General features: G+C 36.9%; 2 protein-coding genes across 2 annotated transcripts in view; both read right to left on the bottom strand.

Moving 5' to 3' along the window:
- The window catches only part of LOC306869969 (CCN family member 1-like), a 1,026,947-nt gene that overhangs the window by 817,960 nt on the left and 188,852 nt on the right, over positions 1 to 20,135 (bottom strand). The gene's annotated exons all lie outside the window — the stretch shown is intronic.
- The window catches only part of LOC306869666 (multiple epidermal growth factor-like domains protein 9), a 63,872-nt gene that overhangs the window by 6,683 nt on the left and 37,054 nt on the right, over positions 1 to 20,135 (bottom strand). The window contains exons 3-4 of the mRNA XM_079416522.1: positions 15,548 to 15,687; positions 7,385 to 7,534 (exon numbers count right to left, since the gene is read on the bottom strand). Coding sequence (XP_079272648.1) covers positions 7,385 to 7,534; positions 15,548 to 15,687 — 290 coding nt within the window. The remainder of the gene's footprint in view (positions 1 to 7,384; positions 7,535 to 15,547; positions 15,688 to 20,135) is intronic.

Raw genomic sequence — 20,135 nt, 5'->3', positions numbered from 1 at the left:
GTGGTCAGAATGAAATCAATGTAAACACACACAGAGACTTCTTTTGTTTGGTCTCACCTATATGTGTCAAGTTGTTTTCCGCTTCTTTTGGTGACAACAAACTTGACAAAAAATTCAGGACTGCTTAGCAGCGCAGAAGTCCCAACATGTTAGAGCATACAAAGTTTTCCGGCGACACAAAAGATATGCTTCCTCATGTAGCTGCGACTCGGACTCGTGACAATAATGTTTGAATTGAGGCTAGTCAATGTTTAACCATTTCATAATTGTATCGCCGGCAGAAGCTTCCGTAGTGTGGTGACTTTAACCCGGTTGCCTTTTCAGCATCACAAGCATACACACAGACGCACGCAACGTTTGATGCACCGAGCTCAAACAGGTATGGACATGCTCAAGGGCCACAGCCGTTCCAACAGTTTTTACACTTCCTGAGAAAAAAAAAAAAAAAAACTCACAAATGAAACATACTGAAGATATAAGTGAAGTGAAGAATAAGTGAAGAGTGTATAATGTACCATAATGCAATATGGTAACAAACTTAAATGGACAGTAAACGAGTCAAATTAGTCATCTGCTCTCTATATGACATATACTGTACATATATATGAAGATTTCTTGTCTTATATTTTCATGTTTTATTATTTTAACAGCTTGCTGCATGATTCACTCTCTCAAACTCGGTCTATCACAAGGGTGGACAAAGAAAATAGTTTCAAATAGCAGACTTTTCATAGACTGCTGAATCAAAGCTGAAGCTCTGGTGGAATTAAGCAGGCAACTTCATCAAATATATAGCAACTGACACTGCATGGCAGATAACAAGCCAACCAATGCTAGGTCATTTCCAATGCAAATTTAGCCAGCATATGCAAATCAAACATGCATTTCACTAAGGAAATCTAGCATTGGCAAGGAGAGCAGAGAGATTCTGTTTTGAAGGTTCCACTTGTGAAGAAAAAAGACATTACAAATTGCTGAAGAAATATCAGTTGATAATGATTGAATGAGTATCTAAACTATACTCACATGGCAGTTAAATTTGACAGCGACTGTGCAGCTTTAGCAGATTTCTGCATTGAATAAAGTGAGATGTCCACAGAGTAACTCGGGGGAGGGAGTATATAATAATATAAACACACCTCACATTCAAAAAGTTTGTGGTCGGTACGTTTTTTTGTGGTTTTGACAAAATCTCATGCTCAACAAGGCTGTATTTATTTGATCAAAAATATAGCAAAAAAAACCAAAAAAAAAAACAGTAGTATTGTGATTTATTATTACCATTTAAAATAACTTTTTGTGCTACTTAATATTTGTTTTTATGCTTTGCATGCATTTGTAAAAAAATTGAAAACAGTTCATCTAATGAATAAAAGTCAGTCTACTGAGTGTTAAAACATCTGTCAGAGCAACCAAAGATTTTTTTTTGTATTTAGCAATGATAATATTTTTATAAACAATCCTCTTCTTTTAGATTTATGCTTATTTTCAAAGCCTTCTACATAATATGGGTAGTATTTTCCTCTTAAAACTAAAGGCAAACATTCATGCTGATAGACAAATGTATAAAACAAGTTGTTATGAGATGCACATGCCTCAGTACCTCAGCACAGGATTCTCAACCATGGTGAGGATCAACAAATTTCAAATCAGTAAAAATATGAACTCTGATCCACATGACAGCTAACTGACAGTGACGACAACAGCAGCAGCAGCATAAATTAAGCCAGTACAATACATTAATTATTATTAATTAATTAATAATAATTAACATAATATGTTTTCAAGCTGCAATGCAATATTGTTCAATGTAAAATTGTTTGTTCAGGACTAACCCTAACCCTAAAGTTGGGAGAACATTTGGATATATTGTGAACAAAACTAGAGTTTCTAAGTAAGGTAAACAAAACCTTGGCTAGTGATGTTTAGAGTATTTTTGTTCAGTTCACACAAAATATTAAACGGACTTCTACTAAAAATTCTTTGTTCAGGCTACTTTTTTTACATTGGTCAGGAGAACTTTTCAAAAGTTGGATTTTTTTACAGTGTTCTTGTATCTGCCTGTTTTATCTTGTGTTTTATTGACAAACGGTAGGTTTAGGGGCAGGGGTTGGGTTACGTGCTCATAAATGTGTAAATAATGTAACATAAATAAAACTGTTGTGACTGTTTAGATTGAAAAATCACACCCCAACATATATGCAATAATGGCAATATTATTTCCCAATTTGTAATTTCATCATGACGATAAAATTCCCAGTACCTTTCGCGTCGGGCATATTGATGCCAAGGGTTTATTATTTAAAGCAATGGAGGACCCTGCACGTCGAAAAATGACGCTAAAGGGGTATCAAAAAGTATGTCAAAGGCTCCTGACCAAGCGTCAATATATGACGAGTTGGGAGCGAGAACGTGTTGTCTTGAGTTAACAAGGCACAACAGAAAGTGTCAAGGACATGTCACGGTAACAATAGGAGGTACAATGACTTGTTCGCTGTTCAGGACAATTGATTACACTCAGTCACTGAGATAGGATACATTTGTTAAATTAGACGGTGCTATATGGACAATCAAAGATTTACTGAAGCAAAGCAAATCCAGCCATTTATAGAGATCAAATAACCGACTTCAGAATACACTACAAGACTTGAATTCAGAAAAGCAACTTCAAAATCTTTTTCCCCGTGATGTAGAGACCGTGACTGAAAAGTTTATAAAACTTAAAAAAGTACTTCAGATACTGCAGAAGGGGCCAATACAGCATTTCAGTGAAACTACAAGACATAATGGCTGCTGCATGACACGTATCTATCGTGTGTATCACTGCACCCATCGAGGCCATTGTCCATGTGACAATATAATGACAATGTGTCCTCAAAACATTTATTTATTTTTTACGTAGTAGCCATTTTATAGAAACAATAAAGCACTCAAGGTCATACTAAATTGTAAATTTAATCATGGCCTCATTGCTTAAAAAAAGTAAGAGGAAAGCAAGGAAATAACAGCAAAAAACAAAGTCTGAAGCGGTAAAAAAATGTAAAAATGGAGCTTATGTTACATAAACATACTTAAGTTTACATTATATTACATACATAAGCTTACATTATACAAACAAAATTGTATTAGATGCATGACCAATATACACTACTGTTCAAAAGTTTGGAGTCGCTAAGATTATTTTAATGAGAAAAGAAGTCTTTTATGCTCATTTTACAATTTAATATAGTTAACTTTCAGTAAAATAGTTTTCTATTTGAACATATTTTAAAATGTAATTTATTCCTGCGATGCAAAGCTGAAGTTTCAGCAGCCAGTCGGTCTTCACTCTTCAGTGTCACATGATCCTTCAGAAATCATTCCAATATGCTGATTTCTTGTTATCACAATTAAAAACAGTTGTGCTACTCATATTTTGATGAAAACAGTGATGGGTATTTTCCAGGATTTCATGATGAATAGAAAGTTCAAAAGAACAGCATTTATTTAAAATATAAATCTTTTGTAAAGCATTAATTTATTCTCTTTCTGAGGATGTTAATTCTGTATCTATGCACAATATTTTGTATTTTGTTAGTGAAATGTTCTATGGCGGGCTGCCTTACACAAAAACACAATACTTTTAATACTATACTGTATGTGGCACCATGGGAATGAAACAAACTAGCATATTTACACTCAACACTGGCAAAAGAGTTTGCTGTGATGAGATCTAAGCAAAGAGCTTCTGGCTGTGAGTGCTGAGAGATGCATCCAGACTGTAGATGACCACGGACACAATGAGAGGAAGAGAGAAAAAGAGTCCCTGAGCACCAGTTGGACGGTGACTAAAACTGAACTACATTAGTCAAACAGGAGTTGTGTTATGAACAGTCTGCTGTTCCCACTCTCTCACTAATACTGAACATTGGGTGATTGATTTCACGACTGCGCTTTAAATTTGATCTTTTAAATGGTGATATCACACCATCCTAGAGCAAACATATGTAGTGTTAATTACACTGATGCTATCTTTATGATGAGGGCAATTAAGACATCAGATGAAAACTTGATAAAGAACCTTTCTGGCTTTGATCCATCACATAAATCCTAAAAGAGCAGTATAAGACTTGCCAAGACACAGTTTAAAAGGTTTATCTTGTATTTGGGTTATGGCACTGGCACTCAGGGGTTATATAGTAGCAGTTTCTTCTTCGAAAACACAGCTACAGTAGGGCAGGAAGCTTGCAAACGGGTGCAACTGCTCATTATACCTGCAACCCACCTAGAGCTACATCAGTCTCTCAAATGCTGAGACTTGAACCAGCAACCCTTCAATCACAGCAGCAGAGCTAATGCCTCCCATGGTGCAGTGCAGGATGTAAACTAATGATCTAAACCATGTGCTCTGCTCTTGTGCTGAGTGACCTTTGCAGCAGCACATGTGTGAATTAATCACTTCCACCCTCTTGCTGGTGCTTGACATTATGATGTATTTCCATTGTTTAGATCCTAGTAAAACACAGTTTCCCCAGTAAGCACTATAGAGACGTCCAGTGAGCCTGCAGCAGTGTAATCTAGAGGCCGGCTGATGGTACTTTCAGTCTTCAGGGAGTCCTGTTAATAAAAGTGTGGCCTTGATGAGTAAATGAGGAATTCATTTAACACTCGTGTGCTCCCCTGTACCTCATCAGGCTGCATCTTCAGGGATTTACGGGCTGAATAAAATAAGGTCTGTCGTCTAATCAGACGCTGTCCTAACTGTGCTGGTTATTAGCATTCCATTACCATAATCACTAATCCTCAAAGGCTGAACCTGTAGTTCCCATTTCAGTGTGGGCCGCTTTTCAGATACAGGAGTGATGATGAACACTCTCTCTTTTACACACACACTTTTCTCATTACAGGAAGCCTTACTTTTTGATTGAGGAGTCAAGCCACATTAATTATTCATTAGCTAAGTTTTGTCAGAGGATGTATAATCTCAAAATGTTTATCAGTTGCTGCTCCAAATCAACAGCAGAAACTCCGGAAAAGAAGGAGAGATAGAAAGTGCTCAGGGCAGGCATGTTGGCTTGCTCTTAAATCACATGTAAGAGTCTAATACAGCTTCTATTATATAGATGTGCCATGAGTTATGCAGATCAGCCTCAGTTGGCAGCATTTACATAAATTTAACTGGCAACCAACTGAAAATTCTAAAACATATGCAGTTTCTAGTGTATAACTTGATTAAGAAAGCCTCTATCAAGAAAAAAAAATGTGTTCTCCAATTGCAAACAGTGCAAATGCAGTTGCAATGCTAAATACGCACCAAGAACTAAGATGAACTGTACTTCTATTTAGTAGAATAAGACAACTGCAGTTGTGCAAACATGAATGGTTAAATATTACTGATTTCTTTTTTTTTTTTTTCAAATGACAGATAATCAAGGTGAGGGTGAATCTTGGAAAGACAACAGATTAATTCTCAATTATGCTACTGGGCCGTTGAATGCTTGAATCTGATTGGCTGACGAACGTTCTAAGGTGTGCAATTATTTTCAGGGAAATGGTTATGGCATGGTTAAAGTAGTTCCAGGCAGGTCTTGTCCTTACAGCCCAAAGCAGCTAAACTAAGACTAATAACTGCATTAGTCTGCTATCAAAGGCTCAAGTCTCTGTTACTAGGGCTAAAATTGCGTTTCAGAATTTGCAAAGGATGAGATGCATAAGAAATTAATCCTACTCAAAATTGAGTTTTAAGGACAAAAACTACCTCGGGTGTGCATTAATTTATAATACAATGGCTTGAAAGTGAAACTAAAAAGCGATTGTGCATTCAAAAGTAGTTTCAATGCCAGGCACGATAGTGGCTCCCTGATACCCGCAATTTTATATACAGTATAATTACCCATTGATAAAACTGTGAGAGAAACTATTGAAATATATATATATTGCTCCCATCTCGTATTTAATGCCTTTAGGCCAGGGTTCCGTAGTACACGTTTCTTTATGAACACGGTATTGGGATGCGTCGGATTGCAGGCGGTATGGGGGGGGGGGGGGGGGGGGGGGGGTATATCACGATGCCGGCTCAACACTAGTTTTAGCTCACTGTAGCCATAAAATAAACGTTTGTAATTTCATAAAATTTATATTTTTGTTTTCACATGTAATAAATCAATTAAAAATACACAACAGTTCAAAAGTTTGGGGCAGTAAGCTTTCCTTTTTTATTTAAAGAAATTAATGCTTTTATTTAGCAAGGATTTATTTAAATTTAATTGATAAAAAGTGACAGCTTTTTGCTTACATCGTTTACAAAACTAACAATATTACAAAATATAAAAAATACAACAACTTACAAATTATTATAAAGAACTCATATTTCACATTCTATTTTATAAAGTGTTTTATAAGAAATTACAGCATTAAATCAGCATATCAGAATGATTTCTGAGGGATCATGTGACTAACAGCTGCTGAAAATGTAGCTTTGCCATAACAGAAATAAATGACATTTTAAAATATATTAAAATAGAAAACATTATATTACATTGTAATAATATTCCACAACATTGTTATACTCTTTTTAGTGCATTTTTGATAAAATAAATGCAGCCGTGGTTAGGATTTTTTTTTTGAGTGGTTGTTAATAACAATAAAAAATTCTTAGTTTGATTTTTTTTTTTAAGGAGAAAAAAAAAAAAAAAGATTATAATTGTAATTCTTCTAGTGCATGTTATAATGTTTCTGCTGTTACACAAAAACAGCAGCTACACTGTGTGGCTACATTTGTGATGTACACTACTGTAATATCTGGGAACACTGAACACACACCTGCCCTTTTGCTGGTCTATGTGGTATTTATCCATTGTCAGGTCCTACCTTAGATCAGTTTGCAAGGCTGCAAGAACATTGCTGCAGTCAGCAAACCCAGAAACCCCTCCACAGATCCACAAAGCAATATCACACAATTCCTCACAAACATATGGCAAATAAAATCAGCCTAGAGAGACAGAGCACTGCAGGACTGATCAAAACACTTTCTGAATAAGACACAAGAATCCCCATTCGCTCTTGCCTTTACAGTACATTTCATAAACATCCTGTGAGGGTTTAGTTCAGAGTGGAGGCCCAGAGAGGAGATAATTTTTTTTCCAGTTTCACTTTCACTTAAAATAAACCTCTCTTCTCTTAAAAGTCTCGGTCCACCCACCCAGAAATTCAGACAGCAGGCAGTTGGCCAGAATGATGCAAGACACATAATCCAAAACAGATGAGAGGGGGGTACTCCACGTATCCCAGATGTGGAAATCTCTGAATTTCCTACAGCAGTGGCCAGTAAGAGCTTGATAATAAAGTTAGCAGGCTATGCTAATGTGGGCTACACTAGCCTGATGTGCATGTGGGAAGGACTCACCGAGCTTACAGCTGCCTGTGGAGGTGACGCTGGAGCAGGGGCAGGGGATGCAGGGCTCTGTCACAGGAGAACCAGGCCTTTGGTAGAAATTATACCTGCACTTTTCACAGCTGGGTCCTTCGGTGTTGCCTTGGCAGTTCACGCAGATGCCTGAAAGAACAGGGGGAGGGAGAGAGGGTTGAGTAAACAGACACACAGCTGTGACTGACAGGACTTTGGTCCAGTAAGGTTGACAAGAACGAAATGGAGTTTAAACTAGGTAGACCTACCAAACCTGAAGTTAGAAAAAAAAACAAAAAAAAGAGATGGCGAGATCAAGCAAACCTACTTCTAGTGAGTGTGCAAGGCTGCAAAACATGAAAACTAGGAAGGAACTTCCTCAGACCCTGCCAGAGCATGTGCAAACCTAATGTCAAAATACTAGCAGAGAGTTACGAAAACAAATAAAACGCATTAAAACTTGAATGAGCTCTTTTTGTGCGTGCCAATAACATTCAAGTGAACTCTTTACAGGTTGAGTGGTTTGAACTGCTTTTATTTCAATTATTTGAAATGGTGTTTGAAAGCCAAGTGAAAAGAGAACACTTCAACAAGCTATTGCATAATCACAGAGGAAGTATGAGAAACCACGCACACGCATTGAATTGCATTCCTCTGATTATTATGCAACAAGCTCAACCTGGCATGTGCATCAACAGTGCAGTTTCTAATTAGGGAAAAAGTGACGAGCTGAAAACTGTTGTAAATTTCCTTAAGATTTACTTCTTGGAACCTGAGAGAAGCAGCAAATGCACTATGCAGTAATAAATGAGCGGCATGAAAAGGAAAAAGGAACGACTGAGTGAGGATTGAGGTGTTGTTCTGGAGCTGGAAAAGGATCTGACAGCATTTTCACATGTGACAGTGATCCTCTGATTCACATGCTGATGAACACCTGTGCTACTGCAACACTTCTAGCCCTACTCCTGCACTCAAAGTATGCATCAATGTCACTATATTAGATAGAAAACTGTCCAACAAAGAAATACAGCAGAAAGAAGGTGGTCAAAGATTTGGAATAAAATGAGTAAATAACATTTTCATTTTTGGGCAAAAAAAAAAAAAATGAAATCCCTTTGAAATGACAAAAATAAGTGAAGACTGCATAATTTCTTAGCCAATGCCTCTTGGTCTGATATTTAGTTATTTACTGCAAAGACATTCATTACATGACATTTACATTTAAAATAGGATTGCAGGTTAATAGTTATTTTGCACAAATTATAAATCACTCATATAAATTTGCTCAATATAAATCGCAAACCTTAATCAAGATTATTTTAATTTGAGAAATTACTTTTTAAATGATGGCACTTTCATGTAAACACAAATTAATATCTATGTCAAACTAATTGACTATGTAAATCCATACACACGGTCTTCTGAGCGAACACGGACTGGCTGCATGACAGAATATTGTAATGGAGATCACTAAACTCCAACATATACATGATTGTCTGTGTTTTCAGATCATTATCATTTTTTTTGCAGCGCAGAGAGAAAATGCATGGTTGCCAGGTGGGGAACGTCAAATAAACAAAATGGACAAATGTGGCAAAATGTATCGATTTATGGGAAATGCTTTGAGGAATTTAGATTATACTTAAAAAAGAGAAGCAGAAATCGTCATCGTGATTAAAATATTATTACTTGTGCAGCTCTACTTTATACATTTAGCAGATGCTTTTATCCAAAGAGACTTACAATAGAGGAGCATTAGCAATTCATCACATTCATACATTTTTAATTGCGGCATCAATGTCCAAATACGTTTTGGGACCACTGCAGTGCTCAGTAAGCAATTACTTCAGATAGAGAAAGATTAATGACACAAATTAACCAAGCAACAGTCACAATTAATGAAAAACTGCATCGCACAGGTGTAAGCAGCATCACTGGTAATCAGCTGACTATGAGCTTCTGTACAGCTGTCATCAACATGAACATTTACGCTCGTTTGATCATCTCTGCATGATAAAGAATGCAGCCTTTGTGTTTTTGCACAAGATCTGAATTAACTTCATAACATTTGATCCGACACAACAATAATCACAGCCAGTCAGGCAACGAGGCTACTTAATTTTCTTCAAGATAATTTGTCTCACCTGTCACTGGCTGTAATAAATTGCTTTTCACAAATACGCTGCATACCAACTGTAGATTTTTATATTTTCTGAAGAAATGAGTGAGTGATGCTTGGATGTTCAAAACTCACCAACACAATGCCAGTGTTCAACTGCTAATGTTCTGAATGGTTTCTGGTGGCAATGGTTGCCAACTTTCTAATATGTTTTTGTTCCAAGACACAAGTCTGTGGTACTTTTTCTTTTTCCAATTGCTCTTCTGATTTAACAGTAATAGTAAACCTCACCAAGATTTGAAGTATTATTCCTGTCGGCAGTGCAAACATTCTGTGCGCCACTTCCTTACAAAACAGTACAAACATGTTCTCTATTCTCTACAATTAAATCATTTCATTTATTTAATGAAATATGATCAGCATTGCACATATGTAACTAGACATTATATGGCATACGTATATTATTGTAATCTGTTTCTTTTCAAGCGAAAACAGGTATGATTTCAACCAAGGTTGTTCTTCCTCTTCATCTAAACATCTTTTGGACTTTACCTTGAATCTAAATGCATTTTGAAAAGCACTGTATAAACTTGATTTCAGAAAGCACCACTAATTAAGAATATAAATAACAGAATTGAGTGCTAAAACAATTGTATTTATTATAATTATTCAAAGTTACTTGAATTAATCTCAAAATATATACAAATATCAGATAAAATAGCAATATCATGGATCAGCTGATGACTTGATGTCAGTTGATGATCTAATTGACATAAGGCAAGAGCCTGAAAATCTTCAGGGATGAAAGCAGAAACATATTCCTTAAGATCAAGACAAAGCAAACACTACAGAGATCCAACTCAGGGCTGTAAGCACACAGATCAGAGGCTGTGTGTGCGTGTTTGAAAAGATGGGCTGCTGTCAGACCCACTCAACTGTGTATGTGCAAGTGTGTGTTTTTCCACTGGGTCTCCAGGGCCAGACAGTAAAGCAGGAAGAGGATCAATAGTGTTCAAACGCTGTTCCCTCTATTGAAGACGGATGAGTGTCCACAGATGAAGCCTTATGCAAACAATCCCCCTGGTCCAGCTCAAATTCTTCTTTCATTTCATAACAGGAGACTGACACAGGGTTCAGAGGGAAGCAAGAGCAGTAAGTCAGGAAAACAATCAATGATAAAGTATTTACATTGACACGAGGCAAAACAAGTCTCTAAATCTATAGCTGAATCAGATGTACTATCATGAACAAAAATATACGCAATGTTTCCTACAGTGTTTCGCAGCCTTAATAAACCAACAATACTGCTAAAATACAATTTATTATAATAAAACCTATTTGTGAATGTATAACTGTAGCTAAAAACCACACACATTTAGTCAGCTGTTAATTAGTAATCGCTCTCACGGACTGATCATGTAATTTGACTAATTCAAAGTCGTTTGTTTTGTCTTTTTGACTGGCTGATCATTTAATTGGCTCATAGCTGGTTTGTGAATCATACATACTACACTGGTTGCAGTGTAGCAAGCAAAGACAATACAATAGAACGAGTGTTATCTGTTTATTGTCTTTGTATTAGTTTGTGCTATCTGGTCTGTTTTATCTAATCACACTCAATTAAGCCTGAAAACTGTCAACTCAGCTGAAATACAATTTCTTTGGCAGGTGCAGCACTGTTACTGAATAGAGGAGCAGGATACACTGGTGAAATAAAGCTGCTAATGTACAATGTGAGTCCACAAATCACCATTATGATGGTGGCCAGGAATTCACTGAACTGGGAGGAGGAATAATGAGCCGCATTAATGAGTGTGAGTGTCTGTGTATACATGTGTGTAATTATGAAGACAGGTGTGAGAAAATCAAAAACACGCATAGCCTGTAAATTAGTAAAAGTCCAAAGAGAGGCTTGTTGCGTGGCTGAAAACCACTATTATGCAGTAGGTTGTCACCCAGTGTAGAGCCCTGCAAGGGCCTAAAATTTAGGCCCTAGCCCGGCCCTGGCCCGAGACGTTCAGGCCCTAGCCCGGCCCTGGCCCGAGACGTTCAGGCCCTAGCCCGGCCCACGCCCGACAGCTTATCAGAATTACCGGCCCGAGTCTGGCCCGAGCCCGGCTTTTTTTCCCCCTTCTCCTAAAACTATTAACCATTTTAATAGCCGAAACAGTAGTGTGTATTGGCAAAATTATTATATTTCGCTTTGTTTTTTTATTAAGTTAATTTAGAAAAACGTTTGGAGCATTTTTGTTTGTTTAATAGCCTATAAGTTTTAATTTTTGTAAAGTAACGACCAAGCGGCCAGCGGCATGAGCTGATCATAGCCTATGTTTGATCAATTTAGCCTTCTCATATCATCACGACTTGCCTAAAATAAAATCTACAGAAATACTAAAACAGTTCAAGTATATAACAATGTTTAAACGTTAAACCTGTGCTATAATAATAATGTGCGCTATATCTAAGTTTGTGCGAAGAGTGGAAGCTAAAGCGTGCTCTGCAGGACATGGAGGCACCAGCGCAAACACTTGGATTTTTTTCCAGTGGAAACAAATTAAAATAGCCTACACCATCATTTTTTTTTTTTTTTGATAAAGGTAAGAGTAATACATCATTCGGACCTGTAAAGGGTCTACTTGTATTTGTGTGCACTCACAATACCAACATAAGGTAGTTATTTTATAAAACAAAGAAAACAAACATGACATCTTGAACAGGACCGCTTCACAAAAATGAACCGAAGCTGAGCGAATACATACCTCACAGACATGATAAATATATCTATAGAAAGCACTAAAAGGTATAACAAGATGAAATGTTTAAGCTAAGAATGGTGAGCAGAAAAGACCAAAGAGCTACAGATACACATCCAGAGGTCTTGGTTCTCAACAGCTCAAATTTTGCTGAACTAATGTAACAATATTCCTTCGTCTCACTGTAAGGACATACGAATGGCGAGATTCACTGGCTCGGAGGCACTGGTTGGGACAGTTTGACTCCTGCTGCGGTATCTGACGTAATGGCAGAAAGGTAATGGAGGCTCTCAGTGCTTGTCTGTGTATGTACATTATTGGCTTTTAGAAAGCAGAGGGCATGCTGACAGGAAAATTAAACACCCCTGGAGTGGCACAAATGGATGCTATAGGGAAAAAAGCCCAGACAGCTATAGGGACAATGCATCAAATATCAAAAACAGACTAAAAGCTGTCTGTTCCAAATTGTTATTATAAAAACATGTTCCTGAACCAGAATTGTGGGGAAAAAGCTTATTCTGCAGGTAACACTGGATGCTAAAAATTATATCAGGCTATATCAGGCTGGTAAAGCGAACACTGAACAGCAAAAATATCTGACAGAAAATCAACTGATGGAAAGAGAGAGTGAAAAAATACATTAGCAAAATGAAACTTGATGGATTCATATACAGCAACATTCAAACCTCTAAACAGCCTTTGCAACGAAAAGGAAATATGGACAAAAACAGATTCTGAACGGCTCTAACTTTCATAAAACATGTCTTCCTAAAGAGATAGTTCACCCAAAATATGCTAATTTTGTCATTATTTATTAACCCTTATGGTTTGCCAATGATGAGGTTTGGAATGACACGAGGTTGAGTAAATAATGGCACAACTTTCAAGTTTAAGAGAAAGTCCTTTAAAAGCACAGTGAGCGATTACTGGATAATTTGCGTTACATGAAAACTGCCTGGGAATAAAAAAAAAAAAAAAAAAAAACGATGTATCTGAAGACTGGTCTTTTCAAATTGGAGCCTAGGGACCCACATGGGGGTTTTATTAACCCTGCACTCTGTACCCCTACCTACATTTTCAAAACTCAAAAAAGTACATACACGTACCTATACCCAATGTATTCCTTTTCACACAATTTTGATTATAGGGAATATTATCAATTAATAAAGACTCATTTTCATGCAGTTCCTTGCACAATACTATTTTTTCCTCAGAACGCATTTACCAGACTGCAGGAATCATCACATAATCAGCTCCATATGTATTTACTATGTATTCAATATGTATTCCACTCACTGGGCATTTCACTTTGAAAGTGTCGTTAAACATGAAGAAGCCATGTAATATTTTGCAGAAATGATTCCACAGGTACATATTTTTAAAGATCCCAGGTTAGAAAAATAAATTCCTGCCTTTACATTTTAGAAAACAAGTTTGAAATCCCCTGTGTGTTTGAAAACTGAAGAGCTTGTGTGGTTCGAGAGATACAGTATGGGTTAAAGCTCTGCAGTGCTGTCAGTGCATACAGCAGCAGGAAGTGCTTATGTGCAGTTGTTGAGTTAGAGTGATGACATGGCTCCTGCGCATCAGCATCAACACCAGTCTTTGGTTACTGCAGTGGACTGACACAGCCTTTTTAATAAAGATGCACTTGCAAAACCATCCTTTCTCTAATGCTTTATAATTTATAATAACAGTCTCTAGGGGGCAACAGCGGTGATGCAAGAAATAATAACTATTATTATTATTGCGATATAAGAGCAAATATAATGGATTTGGAGGCATGTAATATTGCTGCATTGCTCGCTTTTATGCATAATTTATAAAAAAAAAAAAAAAAAAGATTTTTGAAGTTTTGTTTTGTAACTGCTATCATTTTTATCCAACAGACAACCAACGAGGGATAAAAAAGGAAAACTTGAACCACTGTCTATTGTAAAAAAAAAAAAAAAAAAAAAAAAAGTTAAGATTAATTAATTTTACAGTAAAATTGCAATTGTTAATTTTTTGCTTTCAAATGTTAAACATGAAACGTTTATTTTGGGGGAAGTCGTGGCCTAATGGTTAGAGAACCAAAGGTTGCGGGTTCGAGTCTCGGGCCGGCAGGGATTGTAGGTGGGGGGAGTGAATGTCCAGCGCTCTCTCCACCCTCAATACCACGACTGAGGTGCCCTTGAGCAAGGCACCGAACCCCCAACTGCTCCCCGGGCGCCGCAGCATAAATGGCTGCCCACTGCTCCGGGTGTGTGTTCACGGTGTGTGTGTGTTCACTGCTGTGTGTGTGTGCACGTTGGATGGGTTAAATGCAGAGCACGAATTCCGAGTATGGGTCACCATACTTGGATGAATGTCACTTCACTTCACTCATTTTGAGGTATTATTATTTATTATACATATTAAAGCTTTTGGAGATCTTAAATATTTTTTTATTTTATTGTCAACAGATTTATAAACCATTGTCAGTACAAATTTGCAAAGATGGTTGAAGCGCATTGTGTTTAATTCAATAATAATTCAAAAAATATAAATGTCCCAAACTAAAAACACTAAAAGCTACTCTGAAGCATACAGAGCATCGGACTGTATACTTATATATTTAAAACACAGCCCTTGCGATTTGATAATTGGACCAAATGGTGAGTAATACTACTTTATATAATAACCAACAACCAATTTTTACTTCCATTTGGCATTTGGCGAGTGTTAACATTTAAACTGGCTGACATGGTTAGGGTGTCCTGCACACAGCCGCTAGATGGCACCACTAGCTATTGTAGTGCTATTAGAAAAACGATCCATTCAATAAAAATAAATGTTTTCGACAACACACCATTTTTCAGTTTGTTTAGTAATTGTTTAAGGACATATTGCGAGTTATGTGTGTCATACTTCCCAGGTTGGAAAACGTTTAAATCTTTATAAATACAGAAAAAAATACTTAGATCCGATCATCGTATTAGACAATCTGCACAGAAAATGACCATAAATCAGCTGATACCATTGATTAGGCAATACATTACTAGTTAAATCCTGGCAAGGGGCGATCCGTGAACTATCACTATTAATCTCACACTTAACCTAAATTTGCTCCAGGGGTTCTGGAATTTGCCACTGTAATCCATGTACTTGGATAAAAGCATCAGTTAAATAACTAATTAGATAGATAACAGGAAGTTTCTGGAGACTGAGGTTCAACTACCCTCCAAACAAAGATCTCTGTGTGGCAATAGAATGGAAAACAGTGTTCTGGCTTCTTTTGCTACTTCTGTTGTGTGCATGTGTGTGGCTCACCTGACTGTGGGTGGCAGTAGCTGCTATGATTATTGCATTGGCATGGTTGGCACCCCGTGCTGCTGAAGTGAAAGAAGCCTGGGCGGCAGTCATCACACTTGTCTCCATGCACTCCACTCTTGCAGATGCACATGCCTGAACTGCCAGAAAAATACAGAGGAACAGTTATGGAGTTAGAGAGCATCATAGAGGCACATAAAGAAAGACTTATTGTTTCTACAGAAGTGTACAGTATCCTTCAAAAGTCAGTCACAGAGAGGTTACAACCTCTGTCCACATCAAACACCAGGTTTCCTCTGAACTGCCAGAATAGCTGCTCCTTCCCATTCATCACATGTTAATAGAGCCGCTACATGAAAGCTGAAGCAACATCTGTTACAAATAATACTGCAACTAGAGGCGCAAAAACATTGGGATGCATTGATCTTTGATGGAAATCCAAATTTATCAATTATAGTAACACTCAGGCATAAATAATATGAAATGACTAAGGTTTACAAACAACAAATACCTAAATCTATTTGATTTGCATTGAATTTAGCAGCAGGTAGAATACACCAGATCCTTTCCTGTCCTGGGTTACATGAAAAATTATTATACAGGTAATTAGTCGTTAGTGCCTGTGCTTGCAATAAAATCTCTGTGTACTGCTAGAAGAGAAACAGAGCGGGGTAAATATGCTCTACATGAGAAATTAAAGTGTAACAATATCAGAGCGTTTAAAATGAAAAGGAACAGAAACTCCCGGAGATGAGAAAACTTCTGATTATACGGTTACACACTTCAGGCTTTTGAAGAGCAAATGAGAAATGCAGAAGGATGATTTCTTCTGGGAAAGGCTTGTGAAATTTATGAAATATATCTGCAATTATTTCTTCCAAGCACACACACTGAACTCACACTCAGTGAATTTACTCTCCACATGTACAATCAGAAGTTCTCTGTCTTCGCCTATACTCAGAGTAATTAGACTACTTGTTATTTTGACTGATGCTGAGCTCACAGTTCCTGAGAAAAATAACCCTGACATATCAGTTCTGTTGAACTCAACCTCTTAAATCATATCAGTATTCCTACTGGTTTCACCAGGATAAATAATTCAGAGCAAAAGCCATATCACTAAAAATAAATATTAAAAAGCACATAACAACTGCACTAGACCTAAGACCCTGTGTTTCACAAATATGTTCAGGGCTCAACATTAAAGGATTTTTGCAAACATTTTCACTTACCCCACCATATAAATAGGCAAGTATGCAAGTAAATAAGCAGACAAGTAAATAAATAGATGCATACATAAATACATAAAAAACATTACTTCTGGCCAACTGCCATACACGCATGAAAAATGGATTACCATTTTTTATTACATGGTTTTTGAAGCATCAACTTTGAATGTCCCATCAACTTTTGTGGACAGCATGAGGGTGAGTAAGTGATGAGCGAATGTAAATTTTTTGGGTGGAGTAACCCTTTACACTGAAGAAAGTGTGCACTACATACACTCCCACAAAATCATGCCTCGTCACACCATGCATGCACTGCGCTCAGGAAGAGCATCTCAAAGACCTTTCATTCTGCCTCTTTGAGCTGTAAGCTGACACCATGATCCTCAACAGCACAAGTCAATAACTTTGATGTTTGGCCGCACAGCCATGTCTAGAGAGAACTGAGCTATGACTGTAACCCATCTAATGTCTATGAAGAAAGAGAGACTCATTTGAGCAGCACACGTCTGTCATGGGCTGGATAATGTCCTGTGAATTTCAATGTCTTCCCAAATATTAGAATTTTTATTTATTTATTTAGCAGACGCTTTTATCCAAAGCGACTTACAAATGAGGACATAAGAAACAATCAAAACCAACAAAAGAGCAACAACGTGCAAGTGCTATTACAAGTCTTGGTTAGCCTAACGCAGTACAGATAATTATTATTATTATTTATTTATTTTTTAAATAAAAAGACATATAGATCAAATAAACTTAGAATAGAGAGTGCTAGAGTTAGAGGCTCAAGTAAAGATGGAACAGATGAGTTTTTAGCCGTTTCTTGAAGATGGGTAAGGATTCGGCTGCTCGGATTGAGTTGGGCAGGTCATTCCACCAGATGGGAACAGTTAATGAAAATAGAATTTAATTTTGAAAGTAACCATTTGAATAAAATGGAAAAAATCTGATATTATAATTAGAGCTGCAGTGTGTAATTTTAAAAAAATGTTTTAAACTCATGCAAGCTTTATTTGCAGAATCAACTATAAGTAAATGAGTTGAGAAATGTGTACTTTTTGTCTGCTCTGCTTGCCTAAACAATGGAAGATGGAGAAGACTGTTGGGACTGTTTCCCTTTTGGAAACAGTCATTATTTCTGCAAAGTAAGCCTCAAATGCAACACAAATGAGATGTTCCTACTGGAACAAAAGAAAACATAAAAAATACAGAATCACACAATTTAGAACTGCACCGGTCGCAAACTCAAGCTCTTAAAAACTGGTGAGAATAAACTAGCCCACTTTGCCCTGAAGGTGGAAGAATGTTGAGGTTTCCATGGCAACAACACCTCAGAAAGTACCCCGCTGCGATAAACTGAAAGTCTATAACAGTATAATCACCAGGGCAACAATTCCACACCAAAGACAAGCATTAAATATGAAGCAAATTTAAAACCTTTCTTAAATCATGCAGCCTTTGCACTTGTCAAGATTAATTAATGAATCGTTTTAACAAATTGTGGAAATGCTGATGGCACAGCACAGCTCATACCCACTCATTATGGGGAAAATAGCCAGAAAATATTAATTTTTTAAAAGCAGCAGCAGTGCAATTATTTGTGAATGCTGATATGCTCACACTGTTATTGTGCATTATTATACTCATGTTGGGTATTTAAGGATGTGCTGTTTTAATAAAATCCATTTGTGCAATACCAGTTAGTTTGTAGCTGAAAAACTGGTGGTGGTCACTGCTTTAATACTTGGCTACTTCCTTCCAGACTATTTAAGGACAGTGTGGTTTGAGGCCTGGGTGGTTTGGAACCTCTAATGTATAACCCAGTTTTATTGCGGTAGTGGGTTATGCTGAATTATATGGTCAGACCCAAAGGTTTTCAGAGCAGTCAAACAACCTTCTGAAAGCTCTTGGCGCCCTATGGTTCAGTGGTGCTAAAGCAGACTGTCATGTTTAGTTGAAGAACACATAGTCCATCCTTGTCTAGCATGCCATGTAAGAAAAGCTTTTTAGCCTCATAGAGTCCGTTTTCAAGATAGATGTTCGGCCTTTTCATAAAGACTTTTATAAATAAATGCTGTTCTTTTGAACTTTCTACTGGTCAAATAATCCTGAAATAAATGCATCACAGTTTTAAACACATTAAGCACAATAACCCTACCATAACTGTTAATAAATAAATAAATAAAATACAAAAAGGATATAAAAGTGAAAAAAAGTGCTAATTCACCACCACCACAAAACTCCTAATAGCAGCACCTGCTGCAGATGTCATGAATATGAGTCTTTCTGTCTTACTATCACTTATTTTAGGGTTTATTCACGCTGAGTGAAATAGGCACACTTTCCCTGGGTCATTACAGGCAAGCCATAAATGAGCTGGTGTAAAATTTGGGTATCTCCTGATCTACTTAAATACTGCCAGATAAATACCATAAAAGCATCAGTCAGCTCTCTTTTGATATTTCAGATAGGAACTACTACTATCGATTTAAAAATATTTAAATTGCAGATTGTTAACTGACTCTGTTATTGACTGTGGTGATGTTCCAGATTATTTGCTGTATCGATGAATGCCATTATCCTGCCACAATCTTTTCCAAAAATACTTTGAGTTCCTGGAAATAATAATAAAATGTCACCAGAAATTGACAATGGATGCTCTTTTATTCCTCATTCAAGGGAAACTGCTTTTTATTTCTTTTAACAGTTGTAGCCATCTGATCTGAAGCACCTAACCCAAGCTTCCGGACCAAAAAAGCCGTTTGTCCAATAGTAGGAAAACACCATCAACCAGCAGAAGTACAAGTAACATGCCAAGTGACTTGGAGTGATGGATTCCTGTACAGGCCCATCCTGATAAAAAAGCATGAGATTTAAAAATTCCTGTTTACACAGTGAAAATGCTGATTGTGTGGAGGGCAGTGGGAGGCCTGACAGAACAAAGCCACACTGTGCTTGGAGCAGAGCTGGAGACTTTTAATAACCTCTTCTGCCTACAGGCCAGAGCTGGTGAAAATGAGTGCAGAGAGCTGTCGAGGAGAAAATGAGAAGACTAAAAATCAGGCAATTATAGAAGGAAGTGATCATCAAAGGGGGTCTGAGCTGACTTTTAGTGAGGATCAACAGTATATAAATAGATAAACAGGTTGATAAACCTACTAAATGTTTTAATTATCTAAAAATGCAAAGAGGTTTAGGGTAGGATTAGTGCTGGGGCATAGAACATAATTAAATATTATTTAATAATAATAATAATAATAATAAAAATTATAGTTGCAACTAAATTTGAGATCACACTAGCAACAAAGTCAAAATTTCTTCTCCCTGAAAAACTTTGTATTATAATTTCCATTTTAATA

Source organism: Barbus barbus, assembly GCF_936440315.1.
Source record: "Barbus barbus genome assembly, chromosome: 5".
Lineage (NCBI taxonomy): Eukaryota > Metazoa > Chordata > Actinopteri > Cypriniformes > Cyprinidae > Barbus > Barbus barbus.
This window is presented reverse-complemented; position numbering and strand designations above follow the sequence as displayed.